The 25,021-nt window shown below is 45.0% G+C and overlaps 1 protein-coding gene across 2 annotated transcripts in view; it reads left to right on the forward strand.

The window, feature by feature from the left end:
- The window catches only part of DOP1A (DOP1 leucine zipper like protein A), a 1,012,538-nt gene that overhangs the window by 507,431 nt on the left and 480,086 nt on the right, over nucleotides 1-25,021 (forward strand). For both annotated transcript variants that reach the window (XM_078648131.1, XM_078648132.1), the window contains one exon: nucleotides 8,668-8,927. In XM_078648131.1, coding sequence (XP_078504257.1) covers nucleotides 8,668-8,927 — 260 coding nt within the window. The remainder of the gene's footprint in view (nucleotides 1-8,667; nucleotides 8,928-25,021) is intronic.

Here is a 25,021-nt window from a genome sequence, read left to right on the forward strand (position 1 = left end):
TGAAATTATGAAAATGTCCCACATAGCAATCAGGAACCTTGGCAGATATATTATTTTATAAAGGGCACCATTGGTGCACAATCTTGTAGCTACCTTATGTGTTCCAAAAGTTAACATTCTGGAGCAAAGAAAGCAGTTGTGCAAGCATTCTCCTACCTAGAGCTGCAAAGTTGGCCGCTAGATAGGAGTTCAGCTATAGAGCTCCCGGGTTGGGGATTACCAAAACGGTATTTAGCCCCGTTAACCCAGCCACCCACCCCACAGCACTCCTCACCACGAATGATTCAGCTCACTTTGGCTCTACCATCGAAAAGGCACTCACCGGCATGGTTGAGCTACGAGTTAACTCGCCTCGTCGCCTGCACCTCATCCGCGCTCTGAGACCACGGTCTACTGCTGTCTGAGACTCCAGGGAGGACTCGCCTCGACCCGTCTGACTCGGCACGCTTGGACTGAACTAGGGCAACGGACTCTCCTTCTCTGCCACGACGCCCCTGTCCCATCCGAACCAACAACCTTGGTCCATGTTGTGGATCCGAACCTGTGTGGCGCCCCTGCAGTGAGGAGCCCTGGTCCGCGTGTGCACATAGAGCTGCCTGCCCATGAGGAATCCGCCAGCCTCCGAACCTGCAGCTGCTCTAGATCTACGGGTGCAGTTGACAGGGGCTCGGCGCCCTGCTTCCCCGACCTTGGACACCTGCTTCCTGGATCCAGCCGAGACTGCCCCGGTCTGCTGTCGCCATTCCTGACTACGGATCGGTAGCCCCAGTCAGCTGTCTGCCCAGCTGCCTTTGGGGGCGCCCCGAGGATCCCTGGAGGAGCGCCGGGACGCAGGAGCAATTCCCCAGTGGTAGAGATTTGATCTCATCGCCTATAACAGCTAGCAGACGCCTGGATTGCCATGGCATGGACTCAGCCATATACAGGTACCGCCCCGCCCTACACCAGCTGATTAAGTCAAGTCCTACAATGCAAGCAGCAGGACACTCTAATGCTCAGGATCAGCCCTGAGCTCCGCTTTATTTTTGGGGCTACTGTTTTGCAAAGACTCGACTTACCCTGCAACGCACAGTGTCTAACCCTCCCCACCTCCACCAGACCCTCGCTACCCCGTTTACCAGCCATGACCTGGGAGTCCTCCCTCCCACCCACCCCGCTCCCCTGTGTTTTATTCGCTGACTGCGCTACCCGGTGCTTGTGTAATTGAAACCTTTGTCTGCTGGTGCTCAGTGCGAAGCCTCTTATTTGTGTCCCTGTTGAAAACTGCACAACATCCCCAAAATGGCTGACACATTTAACTAAATAGATAAAGGACTACCTATCTCAAACCAACTATCAGAGACAAGGCCTAGGATTCCACCTACATCTTAGTATGACTGGAAAGAGCAATAGGACTACTCCCTTGGAACAAAACACTGCAACCTACATCTATGGACAATGACATAGGACTACACCCGGAGAGATATGACTCATGGAAAGAGTAATAGGACTACTCCCCGGAGCCATACTATAGCTGGATAAGCTAGCAGCCATCTTGGAATGGCTTATTTCTCAGCTATTTACAACAAAACATGCGCCTGACTATATTCTACGACAATATAAACCACAAAGGCTTTGGTGATAGTGCTACAAAACTGGACAACCTTGACCTATGTCCGTAAAGATTTATTCTGATCTATATTTAGATAGTCCTACGCTTCCGCTCACCTATGGGCAATGGATTCTGGACTTCACCACTAGAGGACCCGCTAATACAAACGGGAAGAATATCCGCTGATCATTGGATGGCCTAATTCCATTCCATTTCGTCTTTAATGGATAGTCTATTTTTATTCTGACTTAACTCCAATTTGCAATTATATTACTGCGGACCATTAAGATGTGACAAGTCACCATGGAGCCTTAACATCTGTTTCTGATTGGCCTATCGCATAGGACAGATGTATTGGGGTCTCTACCCTTATATCTCACCACCCTTAACAGACCTCCTGGACGGGAGTTTTCCCCAGTCCACCTATCATGGCAGGGACCTGCCTGACCCCCACGGGCGACAACTACTACACCATTGACTATCCACCTAATCTCTCCAAAACCGCCACAAAATCTTTCAAACACTCGATCCTAAAAAGTCACCACGAGACCCTGGTACCCGACCTGCGTTTCAGCGCGGACAAGGGCACAGTCATCAATGACTTCATCTTCTACTCCAGAAAAACGTCCCTATGGCGTAAAGCCTTCTTGAACCTCCTTAAGGTACACAAAGCCAGAAACATTCTATACGGCAACAAGCTCACAATCATTCCATCCGCAAACCTGCGTGTTGACCTCACCATCACCCTCTGCGAAAACGGCATCATCCTTATACAAACTCCTCCCAGAGACCTCACTAGATTCGCGAACTTCTTCACCTGCCTTAAGAAATATGTGCACAACCCTCCTCTGTCCACTCTCCCCCCGCAACACCCCTCGTCTAATCCGCAAAGGGTGCCTAGCCTTTCTCTAACCTCCCATGCTGGAGATCACAACACGGGTCGACCTAGCCCCACTACCACGCCACCAGCGCATACTAACAACTGTGTGCCTATACCACTGATCTCAGGCCTGCTAGCTCCCACTTCTCCTTTGGCTACTAAAACTCCCCCTACGGCTCACGCCTCTATTAGTCATAGCCCTACTACCATGCTACCAGTACATGCCAACAGAAACGTTCCCAAACCCATAACCTCCTGCCCACAAAATCTTTCCCCTCATTTGATTATTGAAACTCCTGCAAGGGCTCACAACACAGGTCGTCTTAGACACACCACTAGGCTACCAGCTCACCCCGTCAGAATCACTCTCATCCCATCGGCACCCTGCCCACAAGTGCTTCTCTCTTATAGAGATGTTGATACTCTCCACCGCAGAGCCACCAAACTAACCCTGAGCATCCACAACGCCATTCTGGATCTAATGAACCTCCTGCACCTCACCGAACTCTCCTGCTCGAATCTCAAGCTCTGGCAGAACTCTATCCTCCCCCTTTACTCCGAGCCCCTCCTTCACCCATTACCGCTATCCCTGAGATACCTGTGCCCCTGTAAGCAGCCCTGCCACCTCTTGGAGGACGAAGTTCTGGCCCTCCTCCTTACCTACAATTCTACCCCTATCACAACTAGCTCTCTAGACCTCACAGAGGATGAAGTTGCAGCCCTCCTCTCTAGCTACGAATCTGCCCTGACAACCCCTTGCCCTTTAGACCTGAATGACGAACACCTTATCCGCACGGTTGCCGCCAGCCCCAACAGACCCTCTACCCTCGGCTACAGAGGAGTGGTTAACAGCAACCTAGCGATAGTACCCATCTCTGCCCCTACCCACGACACACACTCTGACCCCCATCTATCCGGGCTCCTAATTAACTGCGGTTCGGCAGTAAAGCACGCCTCGGCTGTCGCTGATCTCATCCTGAGCCATAAATCAGACTTAGTGATCTTGCCGGAATCTTGGCTCACCGAATCCTCATCGCCCTGCCAAGACCTCTTAGTCCCACCCAATTACAACATTTTATGACTAGACAGGCAATCAAAAAAAAGGAGATGGCATTGCCTGCATCTATTGCTCTTCCCTCCTTGTTACAGAATTTCTGGGTGATCCTACAGACTCCTTTAAATACCTCTCACTCTTCATTTGCAACAACAACACCCAACTGTGCAGACTACATATCTTTTACCACCCCCCAGGCAAGAATGACACCTTCACTGACCACCTCATGGAAATCATCACAACCAAGGCTTCCCCTAACTCTAATGACATTTTCCTTGGTGATTTCAACTTGCACTGGAACGACCCCAAAGACCCGCAAGTCAATGCCATCAGAGACTTCCTGGCCGACCAAGCCCATACCCAAGCCTGCACACTCCCTACTTACACGAAAGGGGCCACTCTAGACTGGATCATCGCCAAGGAATCAGCGGTCAAACTTATCTCTATAGACCCATGTGACTCGTCCAACCACCACGCTATTTCCTTCCTTCTGCCCGGCACCCACAAGACATGGACAACACAACCCGTAATCCTCAAACGATGGGTTAGAGACACCAAGAACCTAGATCACGGAAAATTAGCTGTGCGCTGTGAGACTGACCTCCCACCCCCCTCCTCTCACCTTGGTCAACAGCCTCACTGAACATTACTCCTCTACTATTTCCAACATTCTTGATGACCTCGCTCCGCTAAAACTCAAAAGAACCCAGACCAAAGACTGTAATCCCTCAACAAGGAGAGGAGATCCCTTCGGCAGACAGAACGTAACTGAATACAGCACCCGTCAGCAGCCCACCTAAAGCTTCTCCGACAGGCCAGAAATGCCTACAATAGGAAAATCCGCAACTCGATAAAAGAATTCTTCAGAACAGAACTAGAGAACGCCAAAAATAGACTTCTCAAGTTATTCGACTTGGTCAAACACCAATCCAACAAACTAGCAAAAACCTCCAAGGAAACACCAAAACCACTAATATCTTGCGAATAATTCTCCTCCTACTTCTGCTTCAAAATCTCTGCCCTAGCAATTGAACTCAAATCCGCAACTCTCTCCCGAACTCCGTTGGCTCTACCTCCTCTTTCCGCGCTGCCCTCGCAGACATCACCCAAAAATAATACGCATTGCTCCAGCTTTAAAGTCTATGACGATCACTCTGTCTCAAAAATTCTACCTCCCTAAACCCGAACAATCACTTCAATGATCCTCTCCCCTCTAACTGCCTAGCTGCCGCCTTCATGGACTGCAATAATCAACGCCTCCCTCCTCCAGGGATCGATACCTGACTCTCTCAACTTGGCCAAGTCGCCCCCATTTTTAAAAAACCTACGCTGGATCCTACCTCCACTGACAACTATAGACCTACATCCAACATCCCTGTCCTAGCCAAAGTTCTGGAAAAATGTGTGCAACAGCAGCTGAGCCAACACATCACTAACTTCCACTTACTGGACGACTACCAATCCGGGTTCAGACCTGGACACAGCACCTAAACCACCCTCCTCCACATTGCAGATGATGCCCTTCAAGCCCTGGAACAAGGCAATAACTGTCTCCTTATCCTCCTAGGTCTATCGTCGGCTTTCGATACGGTCAATCACAAAACACTCCTTGAACGCCTCAAACTCAGGATGAGTTTGGATGGCACCGTTGTTGAATGGTTTAGGTCCTTCCTCCAGAATCGCTCACAGAGAATCCTAATTAACGGCAACCTATCCGCTCCCTCTCCAATCGCGGTGGGAGTCCCTCAAAGTTCAACCCTGTCCCCTACCCTTTTCAGTCTTTACCTGGAACCACTCGCAGAGGTGCTACGCAACGCCAATATCTCCTACCACATAAATGCTGACGACACACAGATCTGCATAAAAATCTCTTCTCCTAAGGACATTCTCTCCCTTAATGAGGCATTGAAGCTGACTGTCCACTGGCTCACCTCTAACCAGCTCAAACTTAACTAAAAAAACTGAGTTTCTTCTTATCTCCCCACCCAAAACTAATCTAGACATCCAAGAATAGATCAAGGCCATCACAGCGCTAAACTGCTCTTCTACCATTGTGGACTCTGCAAAATCCCTTGGAATAACTCTAGACGGCAGCTTGAACCAGCGTGGCCATATCAATTCGATGGCCAAAGCTGCCAGATTTCACCTGAGTTACCTAAGAACCATGAAACCCTTCCTCGACCCTCCCAACCTAAAAATGGCAACCCAGGCACTAGTCATCTCTAGACTAGAATACGGTGCTCTACTCTTGCAGGTCTACCTAAGAACTCTCTGGCCCCACTGAAAGCCTGCCTCAACGCCGCCACCAGACTCCTAACCGGTTCAAGGAAATTCGACCACATCACTCCCCACCTGAAAGCCCTGAATTGGCTTCCTCTCGAGGCCAGAATCCAACTTAAGATGGCCTACATTACTCACAAGGCTCTATACTCTAATTCCCTTGCATTCCTTGCCCAGAAACTCATGATATCCGGAGGGGCCAGAAACTCCCGGTCTGCCAGAGACCTTCTGCTCCAACCAGCTCGTTTCCGGAAAAAGAAAACCTACAATCTGGCCTTCTATGGGGCTGCTCTAAGAATATGGAACACTCTCCCGCCCACCATCAGAAGACTGTCATCTTTTGCACTCTTCAAAAAGGAGACTAACATTTTCCTTATGGGCAAATTCCTCGCCTAAGATCGCATTACAATCTCCTCTACGACCTTGTACCGCCCTCCATTAGGGCATTATCCCTGAATTTCCCGGATGATACCTCCCGGCCCTTCTGGGCTTCCCACCCGTGAGCTGAGGCTACCTATTTTCTTGTATAATGACTCTACCTGTCTTTATCCCGAATTTATCCGGAACTTGAGACTGCCTGTTTTTCCTGCACAATGTACATAACCCTTTGTATCCCTTGATATCCTCCCCTCCTATGCCCTTAGTATACCACCCCTTCAATCCTGTAAAGCGCTCTGATACCCTCACGGGTCTGGTTTGCGCTCTATAAAACCTTAAAATAAATAAATAAATTAAAAATCTTCTTCATGCTGTGTCATGTGACTTAAGTTCTCTGATGGGTTACAAATAGATGATGCTACAAGAGGCGATTGATTACAGACATTGATTCACAGTTTTATGGAAAACCGCATCACTCCACAAACCAGCTACCTCTTCCATCATATGTTGTGATGGCTCTGCCTTGACAATATACAGAGCTCCACTGCTTTCCAATTAGTTTTATATATAAATACCGTATACATACTACTTCTGTACTGAATGGAGGCTAAAATAAGACCCCCTCTCCTACTTAAAGAACCAAGCCTATGTGTGCTATGCTAAAATGGCTTAGCACAAGCAGGTACTGTGGCTCGCTGAACAAATGCGAAAGGGAGCATATGTAATCAGCAGTAATGGTTTCCAATGTTATTGAGGTAATGCAGAGCATTAATGCTTCAACTGTCTAACATCGCCAAAAACATTTGCAAAGCCAATAGGTCTATCCAGGCAGAGAACATACATAACTTAATCAGCAAAACTTTCAAAACAATTTTAATAACACAAACAAGCTACACTATCCACACAACTACTGTATAAGAGAAAAACGAAAATAGAATCTCTCGCAAACATGAGAACTATTGGCTTTACCAGTGCTTGTTCTTTAGACTTTTGCTCATTCCCATCCCTGCGTGATTATAGCAAAGTACATAAAGTGATCTTTTGTTGAAAGGATTCTGTTTGCTCCCTCTTTGCAAAAACGTTTATGATTCTCAGACCTGTTGGGTGAGAAGTTTCCCCCCAACCCCTCCTTTCACGGTCAGGGAAACCTTCTCTCTGAGTTCATCTGACTACTTTAAGAGAACTTAGTGTATGTTTATTAAGGTCTGCCCTTTAAGCTTTTAAGACGTGCTTCACGTGGAGGCTGTTTAACAGTTAGTGACTCATATTTTCTGGTTCATATTTTGTCAAAAAGTCAAGACGCACCAATGTACTCCACGTGATAGTTTGCCATTTGAACCCTACCAGGCCAAGTCTGGTACCTAGTACAATACTGCAGGCCTTATTAACCTATCCTTGGCATATACAAAAATCAGGTAAGGAATGTTTTTCGATGCGGAACACCTGTGAAACATTATGTGGAGGGCCTCCAATTTTGCTTCCCTCTGTTGTGAACACTTATCCTCTTTCAGACTGAATTGAGTTGAGTTGTTGTTGGCGGTCACTTTAACAACTGGTATGTATCCATCTGTACTTGTTGATTGGTGTCTTGCATCCCAGATTGCGATTTTAAGACACGGATCCATCTTCCAAAGTGAATCCATGCTTGTGCTTGTAAGGCTAAGGGGAATAATTGAGCCTTTAGCACAATTGTTTTGTGGATATCATCTGTAGGGCAGCTACGTGAGCTAATCTTCATGCATTTTATGACCACTACTTAATGGATGTTCGTTCCTGGCCAGAAACTGCATTTTTCCATGCCCTTTTGGAGAGTATATTTGGTTAGGGTGCTCTATAATTTTGTTGCCTTCACCCTTATTTGTTTCTCTTGCGTTCAAATGTTTTCATGGTTCACAAGAAAGGGGAACTGGATAAGACAGACAGTTAAAGCTAGAATGGTGCCCAAATGTTCAGTGCTTTCAACAAATTTGAACTTTGCCTGCAGCTACCCCTTGCTTATATTGCTGTGCTCATTGTTTCTCATGTGAGACTACCTTAATACCTTAAATGGGTTTGTGTGTTTAGTAGGATAGGACTGGCTAAATCCGGTACTTCAGAAAGATGACAAGGGAAGATAAAAGATTACTTGGGTTCAGGCAATGGGTTGGTGCACTATATTACTGAGACTGTGGCTGTGGGTCCCTTTTTCCTGCAGCCAAGACGTACTTTGAGCCTTGAGGAAGGAGACTTACCATACAGCTGACAGAAGAGTCTACGGTGGGTAAATTGTTCCTGGTTAAAGCATTTTATTTTCATCAAGTATTGCAGATGGGAGCTCGCTGGAGTTAATATAACACAGTTTACTCTGAAAGTATTTATTCAGTACGTTAATCTGTTGAAATTAAAGTACTTCGTGTTTTGTCGTGTAGCTTTAGTTTTTGTTATTGATGGTTGTCACTCACAGTAGCTCTGTTGTTAATTTCAAATGATGCTGTTTTCTTACAGGTCATTGTTTCTCATGTTAGACAGCCTTAATAGCGTAGACGGCTCCATATGTTCAGTGGGACAAGCATGGCTTAACCAGGTACTGCAAAGACATGACATAGCAAGAGTTCTGGAACCATTACTTCTCCTGCTGCTCCATCCCAAAACTCAGCGCGTCTCTGTACAGCGTGTCCAGGCAGAGCGCTATTGGAATAAGTCCCTGCACCAGCCTGTAGAAGAAAATGCAAAATCTTTTTTACAAAAAAGTAATTTTTCAGATGGTAAGTGTTTAAAGAAATGGTGGCTGGTGGGATCCAGTAATAATGTTGATTTTCAGAAAGCCTAAAGGCTTCAGCATATAGGTGTGTTGCTGAAAAAGTTCAGCGGAAGACTGGGCTTTGAATTTTGTTTCGAATAGGCTGATTGTTTTGGAACTTCTGACTGAAAGATTGCTGCATAGCCTGTGAATGTTTAGTTTACTTACTGGTAATCACACTGCCCCAGTTCCTTTTCTTTGTCCCAGACCTTACTCATAAGGAGGCCCTGCCTCCTTGGTAGACACTTATATATATGTATTTTTTTAACTAACCTTTTTCCCCCAAAAGGCCCCATGCAGGGTGACTTTATCCACAATTCCTCCTGGTTACAGCTACCCAAGCCTCAATTCTAAGCTGCAGGCTACAAATTGGGAGATGGGGAGTATGAAGAGTGCCTGGAATGAGGAAGGAAGGATCAGATAAATGAGATTATCAATAAGTAATCCAGATATTACCTCTTTATCTTACTTCCTCTACACTGTCAGCTTCTTAATTGTGCTTTGCAAAAAAGCATAAACTGCTTTTTCAAAAAAGCATAAACACAAAAGCAGAACGGTCTACCTTTAATAAGAGCAGCTAAATTCCAATACAGACTATGAGACAGCAGGCAAGACACATGCTAAATGAAAGATGTTCCTGAGAACCAACATCTGGTCACAAATGTGGATGTAGCCACGCAATTGGCTGTCAATGTCACTAATGAAGATACCCAGCATCTGCCCAAGAAGCATTGTGCATCTAGATCGTCCCAGAACTGGACCATGCAGATCCTTGCTTGATACTTCTTAGGACAAAGAGATACTGGATTTTACCCATTGACTCAAGGTACCCGAAGAAGTCCATTATCTCAGATATACTTTGCAAAAGGACACATGAATTGTCACAGACGTAAAAGGAAGCTGTCTGCTGAAGTGAAATGGTCACATCCAGCAAATGCAAGCCTGTTCCTCAGGGAACACAGGGTCAGGGTGAAAACCAGGAACTACCACCTCAGAATCCTTATGATACTTCAGAGCCACCTTACAGACATATTCAGGACCTGTGCGAATAATCATGCGATCAGGTAATATATGTAGATACAGATCCTGGAACTTCTGGGAATCTAGTAAACCAAGTCAAATTTGCACCCATGAAGGCATGCACATAGAGAGTGGCAATTTGCAATAGTGTTTCTTATGTTTATTTGTAACTCAATTTTAAGATTTCAGCTTTGCATTCATAATCATATACAGTGGCCATTTTTTATTTGTATTTGAAACTTTGTTGCAAGGTGGCAGCCATGCTCGCATGCAATGTGGCTATTTTGTAATAGAAATTCTACGATCATTGACAGAGTCAAAATAGTAACAAGCTGGCAACAATTACCATGCAGTGACGGAGGGCCAGTAGGGGGCCACATCCTGCACCTGGCAGATGAAGAGAGGTTGTGGAGGGGAAGGAGGAGTAAAGAGACAGGAAAGAAGACCCCAGCACTGTAGAAAGGCCACCATAGTGAACTATGTAAAGCCGCATGTAACCTTCGCCAAAACGCTTTGGCTAAGGGCAGACCACACAACCAGTGTCAACTTTAAATAAAATGCCAATGGCTGGTTGGAGCTAACCAATAGCCCACTTTTCTGTATGTATGTATATATATGTTTGCGTAATGGTAAAATGAGGTCTGCTCTCTGTAGGCAAAACCTGAAAACTAGTCACTGCCAACTATAATTAATATATATTGCAGTTACAGGGTGCTTTAGGTGTTCTGCAAACTGCTCCACCTCCTATGTGTCTCACAGTTAGCATGTGCCACAAGAACCTCATGCCTGAATCTGTAGTACCAAGGCGGGAGTTCGGGCAAGATCATTTGCATATGGCTATGCCCTCAAGCAAAAGCAAAAGCACCCATTTTCTGTTGTGTGATCTGTGACCTTGTCCCTGGGCAGTAGGTATTACCGAAGGGTCTGCACAGACATTTGTGACCCTTTCATGAATGCCAAATTGCCCCTGGAGACCTAAATTTGGTGCAGATGCCTATGGTGGTCCTTAATCTAAATTCCAAATTCACAAGCACCTATTTAAAAATATCTTGAAGGCAGGTCTGCTTCGACTTCATTTGCCGTCAACAAAATGACAACCGTCAAAGGTTTTTACTCTGCTCATCAAGGTTTCCTTAGCTGGCAAGTTGTCTCTTCCTTTGGCTGTAGTTTTAGCACGTTCTAGCTCCCAGTGTTTTCTTACTTCTACAGATATGTTGACCAATTTTGGAGACTTCAAATTAAAATATATTTTCGAGTGTTTGTACTTTTTGTAGATGGGTCTCTGTTGGGATGCTGAACAGGTATGTGTATGGTTTCATCCCTAATTTCTGTTTTAGCACTTTGTGTCTGCTGGTTTTCTTTTCATGGCCTTTGATTTTTCTCTGAACTTTATATAGAGATTCTGATATTTAGAGTCTTGAGTTTTCCAACGGCTTTGTCAAGCCTTTCTGTTGGCAACTTTGACAAGGGCAGCCTTCCAAACTCTGTGATGAGATTATTGCCCAAGTTCCAATAGCCTCCAACTCCTTGTCATTCTCCATCTTACGTCCCCTACTTTGCCTGACCTCTCTCAACCCTGCTTGCAGTACCTCCGTTATCAAGTAGGGTTGTGTAAGCCCCTCCACTGTCGTTTCTCACAATCCTGATGCACCTAGCACTCATTCTGCATTGCTCAGAGAGGGAAAGAGAATCTCCAGTCTGTCACACCGAGGCTTTTTTGCCTCCTATCCCACTTCTTTCAAGAATACTATTATCACCTAGTTCAGACTCTGAGTGACCACATCAATGGTACCTGGACCTTCTTCGGATGTAACTTCAACTATACAAGAATTTGCCCGTCCAGTCGGACTTCTTTCCAGGATATGAAGCAGAATCTTCCATCCCAGCCGTCCATCACTGAACTGGCCTGGCTCTATAGTACTTGAAGTATGAACACTTGAAGCTCCTGATAATTGAGTGGCCATCCTGAGGGAGCGAAGCAACTTTCCATGAAACCTTCACATTCATTCAAATGGAAGAGTTTTAGCTGATGGCGTTTCAGCTATTACGCAGACCCGACAATGTTCTACCATGTCTTTTTTATCTGGAAAAGTTTGGTTCACAGTTTTCTTCTACTGCTGTACATTTGACTGCTATTCCTCACTTTTCTTCTTTGCATCTTTCTTCACTATTTCAGTAACAAATGATTTTGTAGAAGCTGAAGTGTTTCCTCTAATTAGAAGACCTTCTCTTTGAGAATTGAATGCTGCCCTCTCTAAGTTGGTGGGTCACCCTTCAAACCAATTGGAAAGGCGGATTTACTGAACCTGTCGTGCAAGGTTTCTCTTTTAGTTGACTTTTACATCTGCCTGGAGGGTGAGTGACCTTCAGGCTCTATCTACTGATAATGTGTACACTTTACAATGAGTCATTGCAAACTTATTCTTCTTTACTTCCTCAAGTTGTGTCTGATTTTAACATTATTCAAACTATTTCCTTACCAACCTTTTTCCCAAAATTACTTCTCTGACAGAAATGTTGTCACTTCTTCGATGTTAAGAAGGTTTCACATTATTTTTAGAAGGAGATTTAAGGGGTAAGCAGGGCAGTTCCTGTTGATTATGCTGCTGGTCGAACATACCTAGCCGCCTCTAAATCGGCTATAGCTAGATGGATATTGTGTTGCATTGTTATCTATTATGACACATTTAATATGTGCTTACAGTGTAAACCTAGGTTTAATTTTACAACAGGAGAGCTAACTACTGATGCTTTGTTGAGAAATAAGTCTGTTCTTAACATTTCAAAGGCTGCTACGTGGAGGTCAGTCCATAATGTTTGCTAAACTTTGCTGATTGTTCTCTGACTCTGGGACAGATGCTTTGGTGGGTCAGGCTCTTCCTAGTTGTCTGTTTGCTTAGGAATTTGTACAGCAGCCATGTTCTTGCTTTAAGGCTGGTTTAGCATACTTCTCCATTCTACCTTTTATGAATATCAAAGACAATCCCTTACTGAAGAAGGGAAAGTTACTTACTAGCAATCTAGTACTTCTTCTTAGTGGGTATTCTCTTTTACTTCATAAAGGTCCCACCTAAAAAGGAATTGATTAAGGTCAACAACAGGTATTTTCAGGATACAGGGAAACGGTGGACTCTGCTCAGACTGTGGGAAGCATATAAAACAGTAGTCTGGGGGGAGGCCTTGTCCTTGATAGCCAAGAAGAAGAGGGAACGGTTGGCAGACTTGGAAAAGGCGGAAGAAGAAATGTTGAGATCGGAAAGAGAGGTGGTCCGGGCTGCCACCCCGGAGGGCCTGCTCCAGTTAAAATTGCGGCAGGATAAGTTCAGAGGCCTAGCCAGGGACAAGGCCAAAGCTCAGAATGAGGAGACACAGTAGAGTGTATGAGCACGGAAATAAGGCGGGGAAGCTAATAGCCTGGCTTGAAAAGGGAGAGTGGGCATCGCGGCTGGTACCGGAGTTGTTGACGGAGAATGCCTGTAAAATTACAGACCCGCAGGCAGAGGCAGATAGTTTTGAGTACTTTAGAGGGATATACACACAGGAGAGGTATACAGAGGCTGAGAATAGAGCAATGATTAGAGACATCCAATTACCCCGAACTCTCGGAAGATGACAGGAAATATCTAGATTCGCCACTTACGGATGACGAGGTGGCGCAGGCCATAAGGGGTGTGCAGTCAGGGAAGGCCACGGGTCCGAACGGAATCCCCATAGAGCTATATAAGTTTAGTGCCAACCGTCTCGCTCCGTTCCTCCGCTCTATGTATGAGGAGAGCAGAGAAGCGGGACTGTTTCCATACGACCAGTGTGTGGCCAATATTGTAGCCATACACAAGGCGGGCAAATCCATCACTAGTTGTTCGTTCCACAGGCCCATCTCTTTATTGAATGCAGAGCCTAAGGTCTTGGTGAAGCTGTTGGCAACAATGCTGGTCAAAGTTATCACTTCCCTGATCTGATACATGCGGACCAGTCCGGTTTCATGCCGCGTCGCAATACTGCCCTTAATTTGCGCCGCCTACATGGGGTGCTGGGCAGGTCACCCACAACCCAGGAGCCAGCGGTACTGGTATCCTTATGGCTTTTGATAGGGTCGAATGGCAATACATATTTGCGGTGTTGGGTTTTGGGTCCGAATTTATTACTTGGGTGCGTCTCCTATTTGAGGCCCCTCTAACCGGGGTTGTTGTCAATAATCGAAAATCCTCCGACTTCCCCCTCAATGGGGGTACAAGGCAGGGTTGTCCCCTGCCCCCGCTCCTTTTTGCCCTAGCCTTGGAGCCGCTTGCGGCCTGGGTTCGGTGGGACCGATCGATTTGTGGCCTGCGCTGGACGCTGGATTGGGAGGACAAGATCTCTTTGTATGCGGACGATATCTTGCTCTATCTCACTAATCCGAGGGGATCGCTAATGTGTTTCCTAGATGTGCTTGCGATTTTTGGGAGATACTCAGGCTTCGCAATTAATTGGTCAAAATCAGTTCTTTATGTACTCAGGGGGGATCCGCCGATCATTCCTTATTCTTGCCTGATACGGATTGAGCCGGTAGGATTTAAATACCTCGGTATTTACATAACACTTGACCTAAAACTACGATTTGCCAACAATCTGGGGGCCCCCCCTGATTCGGCTAAGGGGAGATGTGGCACGCTGGAAGGCGCTGCTGCTCTCCCTTCTGGGTAGAGCAGTACTTTTTAAAATGATGGCCCTTCCCCGGTTTTTATATGCGCTCCAAAATGCGATGGACCCAGTCCCAGCCTCCTATTTTAAAGACATAGAGCCCCTACAAAGACAACTATTGTGGGACGGAAAGCCCGGTGTTGCGTTCACTAAACTTACTCTTTCATGGTATGACGGAGGGATAAGTATGCCAGACCTACGTAAATATTATTGGGCCTCGCAGCTGTCCGCAGTAAATCATGCTATTTACGGTCCCCCAGGGTACCCGGGATACACCATGGACCGCCGACAAGTGCCAGGAGGCGACTTCGCGAGAGTGCTCTATGCCAGGCCCGGTCTGCTCCTCCTAGCGGCACCCACGGCACACGCAGTTCAGGTGTGGCACGCGACTAACAGATATCTGAAGTGGGAGGGGAGGCTTACGCTCGCCACCCCGCTGTGGAGCTCGGAGAATTTGGGCTGTCTGTGGAAATCTAGGGGCTTCGATAAATGGGACCTCATTGGGGTCACACTGATTAAGGATGTTTGGGGAGGGGGCACGGTCCACACATTTCAGTCACTTAACCACCTTCACGACTGGGAACACTACCGCTGCCTTCAGATTAGTAATGCACTGCGCACACATATTCCCAAAGATACATCGCTTCCCAACGCCTCCCCCCTTGAAGACCGGGTGCTGGATGGTCACCTCTCCGAGAGGACCATCTCTTTAATTTACAGGAAACTCATAAATAACATGGAGGATCCACTGGTACTCATTAAAACACGCTGGAATGAGGATGGGCTGGAATTCAGTGAGGAGGACTGGAGCGAGGCGGTTTCCTCTCCACGGGTGGTGGCGATACAGATGCGGCTCAGGCTGGCACAATTAAAAATGTTACACAGGTCATATGTTACGGGACCGAGTCTGATCCATATGGGCCTTTCGGAGGGTGGGGAGTGCAGGAGGGGATGTGGGGAACTTGGAACGTTTATGCATATTTTGTGGCACTGCACAGGGGTGCAGACATACTGGGAGAAGATCCATGATAAGATGCGGGAGGTCCTGGGGGTGGAGATGAGGCCGGAGGCCCGCAGATGCATCCTAAATGTCTGGGAGCCCACAGATATGAATGCACACAGAAAGCAGTGGGCGACATTGGCATACATGGTAGTGAAGCCTAATATTGCTCGGCTGTGGAGGGCAAGCCAGTCGCCCCAAGAAGAGAAGTGGGCGGAAGATTTGGATTGGTGCATGTTTCGAGAACGCGCAGTATATGCGGCTAGGGGGTATCCTGCATAGTGGGGGAAAGTTTGGGAGGCTTGGACCCACTACTGTGGAGACATCTGTGACCCCCCCGATGCGCCAAGATAACGATGAGATGCACGAGTCCCCTAATCCACTATTACTATTCTGTACTGTATCTTCTGATTGTCACCTGATGTCTATTCATTATTGATGTTTTAATAAAAAAGATTTTTTTTAAAATAAAAAAACATAAAGGTCCCACCTACCTCCCTGCATTAGGTGCCACAGTTATGGCAGTAAGTCAATTATTCTTTATCTTCCATTTGCTCTAATTGCTCTAAAAACCAAATTGTCTACTTTGCTGAGCATGGTCAGTGCCATTGATCTCTATTCAGTTGGCCAAGATGGACGTGCTGATACAAGTAGTAGATCCTTCAGACCAGAACACATAAGCCATCTTTGGCTTTGTTGCTTTGTTGCCATACTAGCAAAACTAATTTAAGATATGGGGGAAACAGTCTTCATCCCTGTTGTGAGAAAAGAACACCAGCCTGTTCTAGGTGACCTAAGTTTTCTTGAAATGCACATACTCTTGAAAGCCTGGTAGTCCATCTTCTTCATTAGGGCTACATACAACGCCTTTTGTAGCCCACTACTTGACCTCAACTCAAACAAAATGATTGAATGAGTTCCATATGGTTTCCTAGGATTCAAAGAAAACTACTAAATAAGCCTTTCAGTGGAGAGCATCTCATCAGTGAGAGCGTGTTTAGATTTGTTTTTTAAAAGCTACATAAGTAGAACCAATGTGGGGATTCTTAATCTTTCCCTCCCTCATTTTGTCTTGCACAGAGCCAAGGTCTGACTTTTTCAGTATTTTTTAAGATGTATATTTTTATTAGCGTTACATCCAGATTCATCATTTATCAGATGCATATTCTTTTCAAGTTTTCACTTCGTTCAATGTATATGGGGAATCATTCCAGATTGTATATCAGAAAGTTGTTGACCCATCATAAGTAAAATACAGCACATGGCAATATATACTTGATTTCACTTTAATTGGTAGGTGTCGCATGAAGTTGCATGAAACAACAATCACCTACATGTACAAGTACATTTCCCTGGATGAGGCCAATTTGTTATTAGAAAACAAGCGCTGCCAAAAAAGCAAGCATGCATTAGGGACACAAAAAGCAAAGTTATACGCAGAAATCTAGCATATTACTTTGCCTTTACGAATGACACCAAATTTTGAAAATCTAAAACCTTCCTATTAAAATTAAACTTTCTGTTTTTTTTTATTTGTGAAATAAATCTAATATTTATTAATATATGTTTCTGATGGATACTTCTCAATGTAGATTGCTCACCTTAGAATATTCGCCAAGCACTAGACTTTGTCCTGAAAAAATGTCTCTAGTTTTGCTTCTAACTGCGACTCATTACTCGAACGGAGTGACAAAACAGAGCACCACCCTTTCACACTGATGTCAGTTGCAATCTTTCTTTGCCTGCCAACACAAATCTGGTGCTCTGCTCCCAATTTGGCAGCCTTCCAACACACCCTGATAATGGAACAAAATCCAGTGTGCAAGGGAAAGGTGTCTCCTTCTAAAATTACTTTTATCAATCCATGCTACAACTATCAGTCGGTCATGGACCCGCATGTGGTGTGTCTTTGGTGCTTGGGACGTGACTCAGTGATGCAACAAGTGTTCCCTCATGCACCCAAAGGTGATCCTGGCCCGAGAGAAGAAGCAATACATTGCTGAACATAAGAAGTTGTTACAGGCTTCTTGAGGTCCCACTCTGTCTCCAATTTGAAGGCACAGACTCACTTCTGGTAAGTCAAAAATGAAGTCCAAATGCAAGCATAACAAAGCGTACAGGGATTCAAACCCATCCTGCCACCCTTTATCCAAAGGAAAGGTGCGAGGATGTTCCATTGTCAGTCGGTCTCCCTGCAGGTCTCCAGTTGCAAAGCCAACCCCACAATTTATCCCATTGTGCCCTAAATTTCCCAGACGACCTGAAACACACATCTAATTCACACCTTTAAGGAGTTCTTGCTGCAAATATTTGGTGAGTATACGGCTCCTACTAGCATGCCTTTGGCTCTTACTGCAAAGATCTATGGGACCTCCAGTTGGGTTATGCCCAGGGATCCATCCTCAGCACCTTCTGACCTCTTTGGACCCATTACACGCCTCTTACTGATTCTGATATAAATTTCTATGATTTACTCCAGCCCCTCCCTCGTCAACACTGGCGCTGACGTCACAAGCTCTGGAAGAGTATGCAGTACTGTTTGTGTTGTTTGCTCCCAAACCAGCTTCAGCTCGATCCTGACTGATGCCATGCTACAAAATTACTCAAGTGCAACCTGTTGTCCTTCAGTCTGGCTCTGATCCAATGCCTCTATTTGAGGGAGGCAGCATCAGAGGCTCCACTCTCTTTTTTATTCTGTTTCTGACCCAAGATTACCACCACCCAGAAATAATGATTTAGAGGATGGAGACAGTCTACACTCCTCATGATGATGATGACAATTTTTACGTGGACTTACAAGACGTCAGTTGGTTTGATACTCCCCTTAGTTGAAGACTGAATTTGCCACCGGGACCACCATTCGATGAGTGCTTCATTTGCCGTAGTAGTCCAGTGAGCAACTGAGGTCTTGAACCTCTATTAAGACTAAGGCTAATGTTCTTATAGAAATAGCTCTGCCTGGACCAGCTAAATCTGATTCCTTGCTCACTTTCATTGAGACCACCAATAATACGTTGAAGGGCACCTTGTCAAATTCCTGTTCTTTTCAATCAGTGAATTGGCAGGTGGCCAGATGGCACAGACTGATGCCTGATAATCTTGTTTTTGTCACTAAATACCCTATTCGAGAAAGTCCAGCAGTTCAGGCCTCAAGGTGAGCCCGATGCATACCCCACGTCTCCGGATAGGGAGTCTAAGAAGATTGAGGCATTTGAAAAACAATTTTTGCTTGGTTTGCCTAGCAATGAGATTGCTCAAGACAGTCTGCTTATTTGGCGGATATACACATGCCCCCTTGGCATGGCCAACAAGAACTTTCTGGCAGTTCTGGTAGAACTTAGGTCCTCACTGGCTCAAACACTTCACAATCGACACGATGCAGCCAAATATGTGACATTGATGCTACTGATTGTCTGGGAAGGTCCGTTGTTGGAAATTAGGGTCTTTAGTTGGCAGAGGTTTGCACCCTGTCCAAGTAGGGACCCTTATCCTAGTCAGGGTAAGGGGATTACACAGCTAAAATAACCCCTGCTCACCCGCTTGGTAGCTTGATACGAGCAGTCAGGCTTATCTCAGAGGCAAAATGAAAGGCATTTGTACAAATACACACAGTAACACAGTGACAACACAACAAATAGACACCACACCAATCTAAAAAAATAACCAACTTTTATCTAAGCAAAACGAGGCCAAAACAATAAAAAAAACAACATACATAAGCAAAGATATCACTTTTAAAAGGTTAACCAAGTTGAGTCCATAGAAATCTATGGATGCTATGGTTCTAGCACAAAGCACCTTTTATGCTTTAAAATCAGAAATGAAAAACAGGCACGGGTGAGGTGCTGGAAACCAAAAGCGATGCATTGATTCCTTAGTCCCAGGGGAATGGAGGTGTCAGTTCCTATGGCACAGCAGGGAAAGTGTTGCATCGATTCCTTACTGCAAGTGGAGGTGAAGCGTCAATTTCTGGGCATGCGGCCTTGGGTCCGTACTGCGGGGCTACGTAAAGTAGAGATCTTGGCACACAGATGCGATGTGTCAAAAATTCAGATGTGCTGGGTCGATGTGGCGAAACCGGTGCTACGTCGATTAGCCAGCCGTATAGCAGATGATGCATCGATTTCTTCAGCCGCACAGCAGGGCCTACGTCTGAGTCGAAGCGGGTGCCTTGGATGTTGGAGACATGGTGCTGTGGACTCGGGTTGCAGTTATCCATCAGTTGCATGGAAGGCACTGCCTCGATTTTTCAGCCGCACCACCTGATGCATTGGTTTTTCAACCGCATGGCGATGCTGCTGCAAGAAAAACAGGATACACGGATTTCTTCTCTCTTTGCAGCAAAGCCACCTCCAAGGGCCCAGAACTGGAATTGGTAGCAATTGGCAGGTCAGAAAGTCCAGCAGTGGAGTTCAGGGGCTGCAGGTGAAGTCTTTGATGGCCCTTAGACTTCTTAATAGGAGGCTAGTACACACGAGCCCTTGGAGAACCTTGGCAAGCTGGATACAGAAAGCAAAAGTCCAGTCCTTTCACTGCCCAAGACCGAAGCAGCAAGCAGTAGGCCAGCACAACACAGCAACAAGTAGAGTGGCAGTTCCCCTCCTTCAACTTCAGGAGCTCTTCTTCTTGGCAGAATCTCCTCTTAGTCCAGAAGTGTTCTGAGCTATGTTGTCAGAGCTGCAGTTTCTTCCTTTGAAGTAGGCAAACTTTAAAGAAAAGTCTCTGAAGTGCACAAGACCCTGCAATTTCCTGACCTGGCTCCAGACACACTACAGGGGGTGGAGACAGCTTAGTGTGAGGACAGGCACAGCCCAGTTCAGGTGTCAGTGACAACTGCTCCCACCAATCTAGCTTATGAAGTCCCATCAGCCTGTTGATGGACCATCAGGATATGCAGGGCGCACCTTAGCTCCCTTTGTGTGACTGTCTAGAGTGAATGCACAAACAGCCCAACTGTCATCCTCCTTCAGACATGGATTCCACAGACAGGCGGAGGCACAGATTCGTAAAGCAAGAAAATGCCTACTTTCTAAAAGTAGGAACAAACAATAATGGTTCTGTCAGGAAGAAATATCATTTAAAACAGCATTTCTGTCTGCAATCTACAACGTGTGTCCCTGATTGGGTACAAACGTACTAGTATACATCAATAAATACTGACCCAAAATGGATGAGAAAGTAAATCTTTAGTATTCAGCTTTCTCTAAATTTTTTCTTACATCAAGAAATATTTGTGTTGTCCAAAAGACAATTAAACATGTACAGTGAAGTACAACGTGGTTTGTGAAGGACTGATACAGATTGACAAAACATAAACACATTCAAATTGCAAATATTCAAGGTTATCAACTGTAAAAACAATAGTCATTAGGCAAAACGATTTCTTTTATTCCTATTAGACTTTGTACAGTTAGATATATAGAATGGTGCGTCGACGTTTCGACCCTTGTGTGATGCGCTGACTACGTGCATCAATGGCGGGTCTTCTTCAGGATTAGCAATCAAAGCGAGGACGTTGACGGAGACGGTCGTCCATCGATAACGCTCTAGCAGTGGCAGATGCGTAGTGACCAGCTAATTCCACTGGTTACCACAGAGACATTGTCGAGGATCAGCGACCCGTCCGCATCCAATGTGTCTAGTTGGTCGACAGACACCTGAAGATTCTTTTAAGAAGAAATTATAACAAGGCTGTCCAACCCTTTTTTCCAGTCCTGAAGAAGACCCGCCATTGATGCACGTAGTCCGCGCATGTTGTTGCATGTTGGAGTCCAAGTCGCCTGTCTAGGGACTTGGCCACTTTTTGAGTTGTTACATATGCACAGTACGCATAAATCCAACATAGCAAACATATCAACAAAGCACATTTACAAATTTGTTAAACTTGAGTGCGCTTTGCACCAACTTCATTCTTGAAGGTAGGCATAGCATAGAGAAATTAACTAATCTTCTTTGCCTCTGCACAAGCACCTATTTCAGAAGCATGTTAATGGACAAACAACCCCCAATCCACTTTAGCTTGCTATCTGTAGTGCACAACTACACTGCAGGAGACAGGATCCAATACTTTCTTCAAGGGTGGCGCTCCATCACATCTGACAGACAGAACCTTCAAATCGTTCAGTATGGGTTCTCTGCCAAATCGTCCCATTACTTGAAAAAATAGAGGGAACCCAGTCTCTTTTTGTTTTTACTGCTTCTTTTATTCAGTGCAGATGCCACCCAACTTTTTTTGAATTCGTGGGTGTTGTGATATATTTATTTATAATCACATTCACAAGTTACTTCACTTAAATCAATTTGAGTAATAGTCCGAGGGTTTTTTTTGTCAAACACCTGAGGCTAGTGTTCATGTACAATTTTTACAAAACATATTCACACAAACATTAAGACTACAAAACTGTACATTACTATACATATTGATGTATATTTACATATAATACACAGCAGATTGTTGTAGAACCCTACTAACAATTTTTACCACCAGTCCCTTACTATATAACTTCAATGTAATTGGGGACTGGTTGCACTAGGGCATGCCTTTTTCTAGCACTTTTGTATATGAATTCACAAAATTCAACTAGTAGCCCTTAGCGCATTAAATGTTCGAGAATAAATCAGGTATAAGTGAGCCAAGTAAGCCGACGCGTTTCCAAGCCTGTGTCTTGATCGCCAGGCTTTTCTTCAGGGCTTTTGTTAGATGGGAACCTAAACAAATCGAGGGAAATCTTATTTAAAAGGGGACCTTTACATTTGCATCAATATAGTACTTTAAACCGTTTACGTTATGTATTACCTTTACGGGTTGTGAGTCGATTCTATCATGGTGGGAACTCCTGGGCTTTCAATGATTCTGCAGGGGTAAGCGGAGCTTGTTATATCACTACTCTACATTTATGCAACCAGCTGTCAAAATGATTAAAAACACGATGCGACTTACATTTATGAAGCCTCGTGGTTGTGTTATGAGGGGGAGTCTGGCGTTTTGCTCGTATCCGTCCAGGCTGCTGCGGCGGATTCTATATTACGTGAGACATGGAGGGAACCCTCAGTCAACTGTTCAGATGTTTACAACTTCGCCCAAAAAAAACAATTTTGTACTTGGACTTGCTTACTTGGCGATCACGATAATTAGAAAACTAAAAAACACACGATGCGACTTACATTTGTGAAATCTCGTGGTTGTGTTATGAGGGGGAGTCTGGCGTTTTGCTCGTGTCCATCAAGGCTGCTGCGGCGGGTTCTATGTAACATGAAACATGGAGGAGACCCTCAGTCAACTATTCAGGTATTTACACCTTAGCCAAATGACAACTTTTAGCTTTGACTTGCTTACTTGGCGGTTTGGTCCGCAGTGTAGCCGCCGCTTTTTTTCAGTGCGCGAATCCGCCTATGCCTTTCTTTTCATTGGTCTCGCGTGTAGCTGCAGAAGTAAGATTGAAGGGTTTTATTTAAAAATTTTACCGTATTTGCGCCTCGTTTACCCCGCGGTTAACAGCCCTTACCTATTCATCTCCTAAACGCTCATAATTTTCCTGCCTTCTTTCGTGACAAGCTGGTGTGCAGTGGTGATAGATCACCTGACCGCTTGTATTTGATCCTGTCATGTGATCAAGGAATTGTGGGAGATGTAGTCCCGGGTGAAAATTTGTGGGTCAGCGTCTTCACAGTGATCATCAGTGTACGATTCAGATTTCAAATTGTTCGTTCAATCCTGTATTCACGCAGTTGAACTTGGCAATTAAGTATGCTTCTCTTTTTAATAACAGAGTTTCAACATTTCCTCCTCTCGGGGGAGTTTTGATTCCAGATAGTACAGACCAACGTAGATCTTTTTCAGTATGATTCTTCTCTACGAAGTGTTGAACCATTGGTGCGGTTAACACTTTCTGCTTTATCCTAGAGCGGTGTTGGGCCAATCTCTGTGTAATTTGTTGGTTTGTTTTACCTATGTATATTTTGTCACAAGGACAAATTATTACGTAGACGATATTTTTACTTTTACAATTAGTGAATTCATTGTGATTCCATCTAATGGAGTTATGTTCAAATTTAGTCCCCTCTATTGTGCTGGCGCATGAAATACAGGTGCCACATTTACGGTGGCCCTGTATTGGACTCAAATTCCATATTGTCCGTAGATCACTTTTCACTGTTGAGACACCCAAGTCAGCTCTTATTAATTGTTGTCCCAGGTTTTTGTTCTTTTTTAGAGCAAACATTGGTCTTGCAAATGGGGCTTCTAGATTTGACAACAAGTGCCAATTTCTCAACACAATTGATTTAAATTTGTTTGTCAGAGGACCATATGTGGAAACACACACCAACTGTTCCAAAGGTTTTTTTTCTTTTTTCGTTAACAACACCTCTCTTGGCGTAAACCACGCACGTTTAGTTGCGTGTTTTAGCATCTTTTTTGGATAGCCTCTCGCTCTTAATTGCTCACAAAGTATTTCAGCATTTGTGAAATAATCCTCTTTTCTTGAGCAATTACGCCGAATTCTTAGTAGTTGGCTGTACGGTAAATTCTCTTTTAAACTCTGTGGGTGGAAGCTTTGATAATGAAGAATGGTGTTTTTATCTGTCTCTTTCCGATGTAATGTGGTAACTAGTTCGTTATTGTTGACAAAGACCTCAACATCCAAAAAAGTTAAGCGGTTGTTACTATGTGCCATGCTGAATTTGATGTCTGGATGCCTGTTGTTTAGCCAATCATGGAAGTGGGCCAGATGTTCTTTGGTCCCACTCCAATGGCACCAGACATTGTCTATGTAGCGGTACCATTTTAGAATATGTTCCTTGTATGGATTATTTTGATAGACAAATCTTTCCTCGTACAGGGACATGAAGAGCACCGCCATCTCTGGAGCATAAGGACACCCCATGGCGGTGCCCTTCACCTGCACGTAGAAAGTGTCCATGAATCTGAAAAAGTTTCTTTTTAATGCCAAGCTGGCCAGATCTCTTATAAATTTAGTGGGAACTCTTTGTGGCTGTGGTCTGGTGTCTAAGTAAAACTCAATGGCTTCCAGTCCCTCCTCTTGGGGGATCTGGGTATACAACGAGTTGACGTCGAACGCCACCATTAGTTCTTTTCTCTCATCAAAAGGCAAATTTTCAACTTTATTGATAAAATCTCCAGTATCTTTAATATAGGATTTTACATCACTCAAGAATGGTTTTAAAAAAACGTCCACATATTTGGCCAGCGGTTCTAGGATAGAATCACACCCGGAGACTATTGGTCTCCCGGGCTGATTTTGCAGGTTTTTATGTACCTTTGGCAGGAAGTAGATCACCGGAGTCCTGCGGTTTTTTTTGTTCATATATTCATACTCTTTTGGGCCCAATATGCCCTC

Source organism: Lissotriton helveticus, chromosome 6 (assembly GCF_964261635.1).
Source record: "Lissotriton helveticus chromosome 6, aLisHel1.1, whole genome shotgun sequence".
NCBI lineage: Eukaryota > Metazoa > Chordata > Amphibia > Caudata > Salamandridae > Lissotriton > Lissotriton helveticus.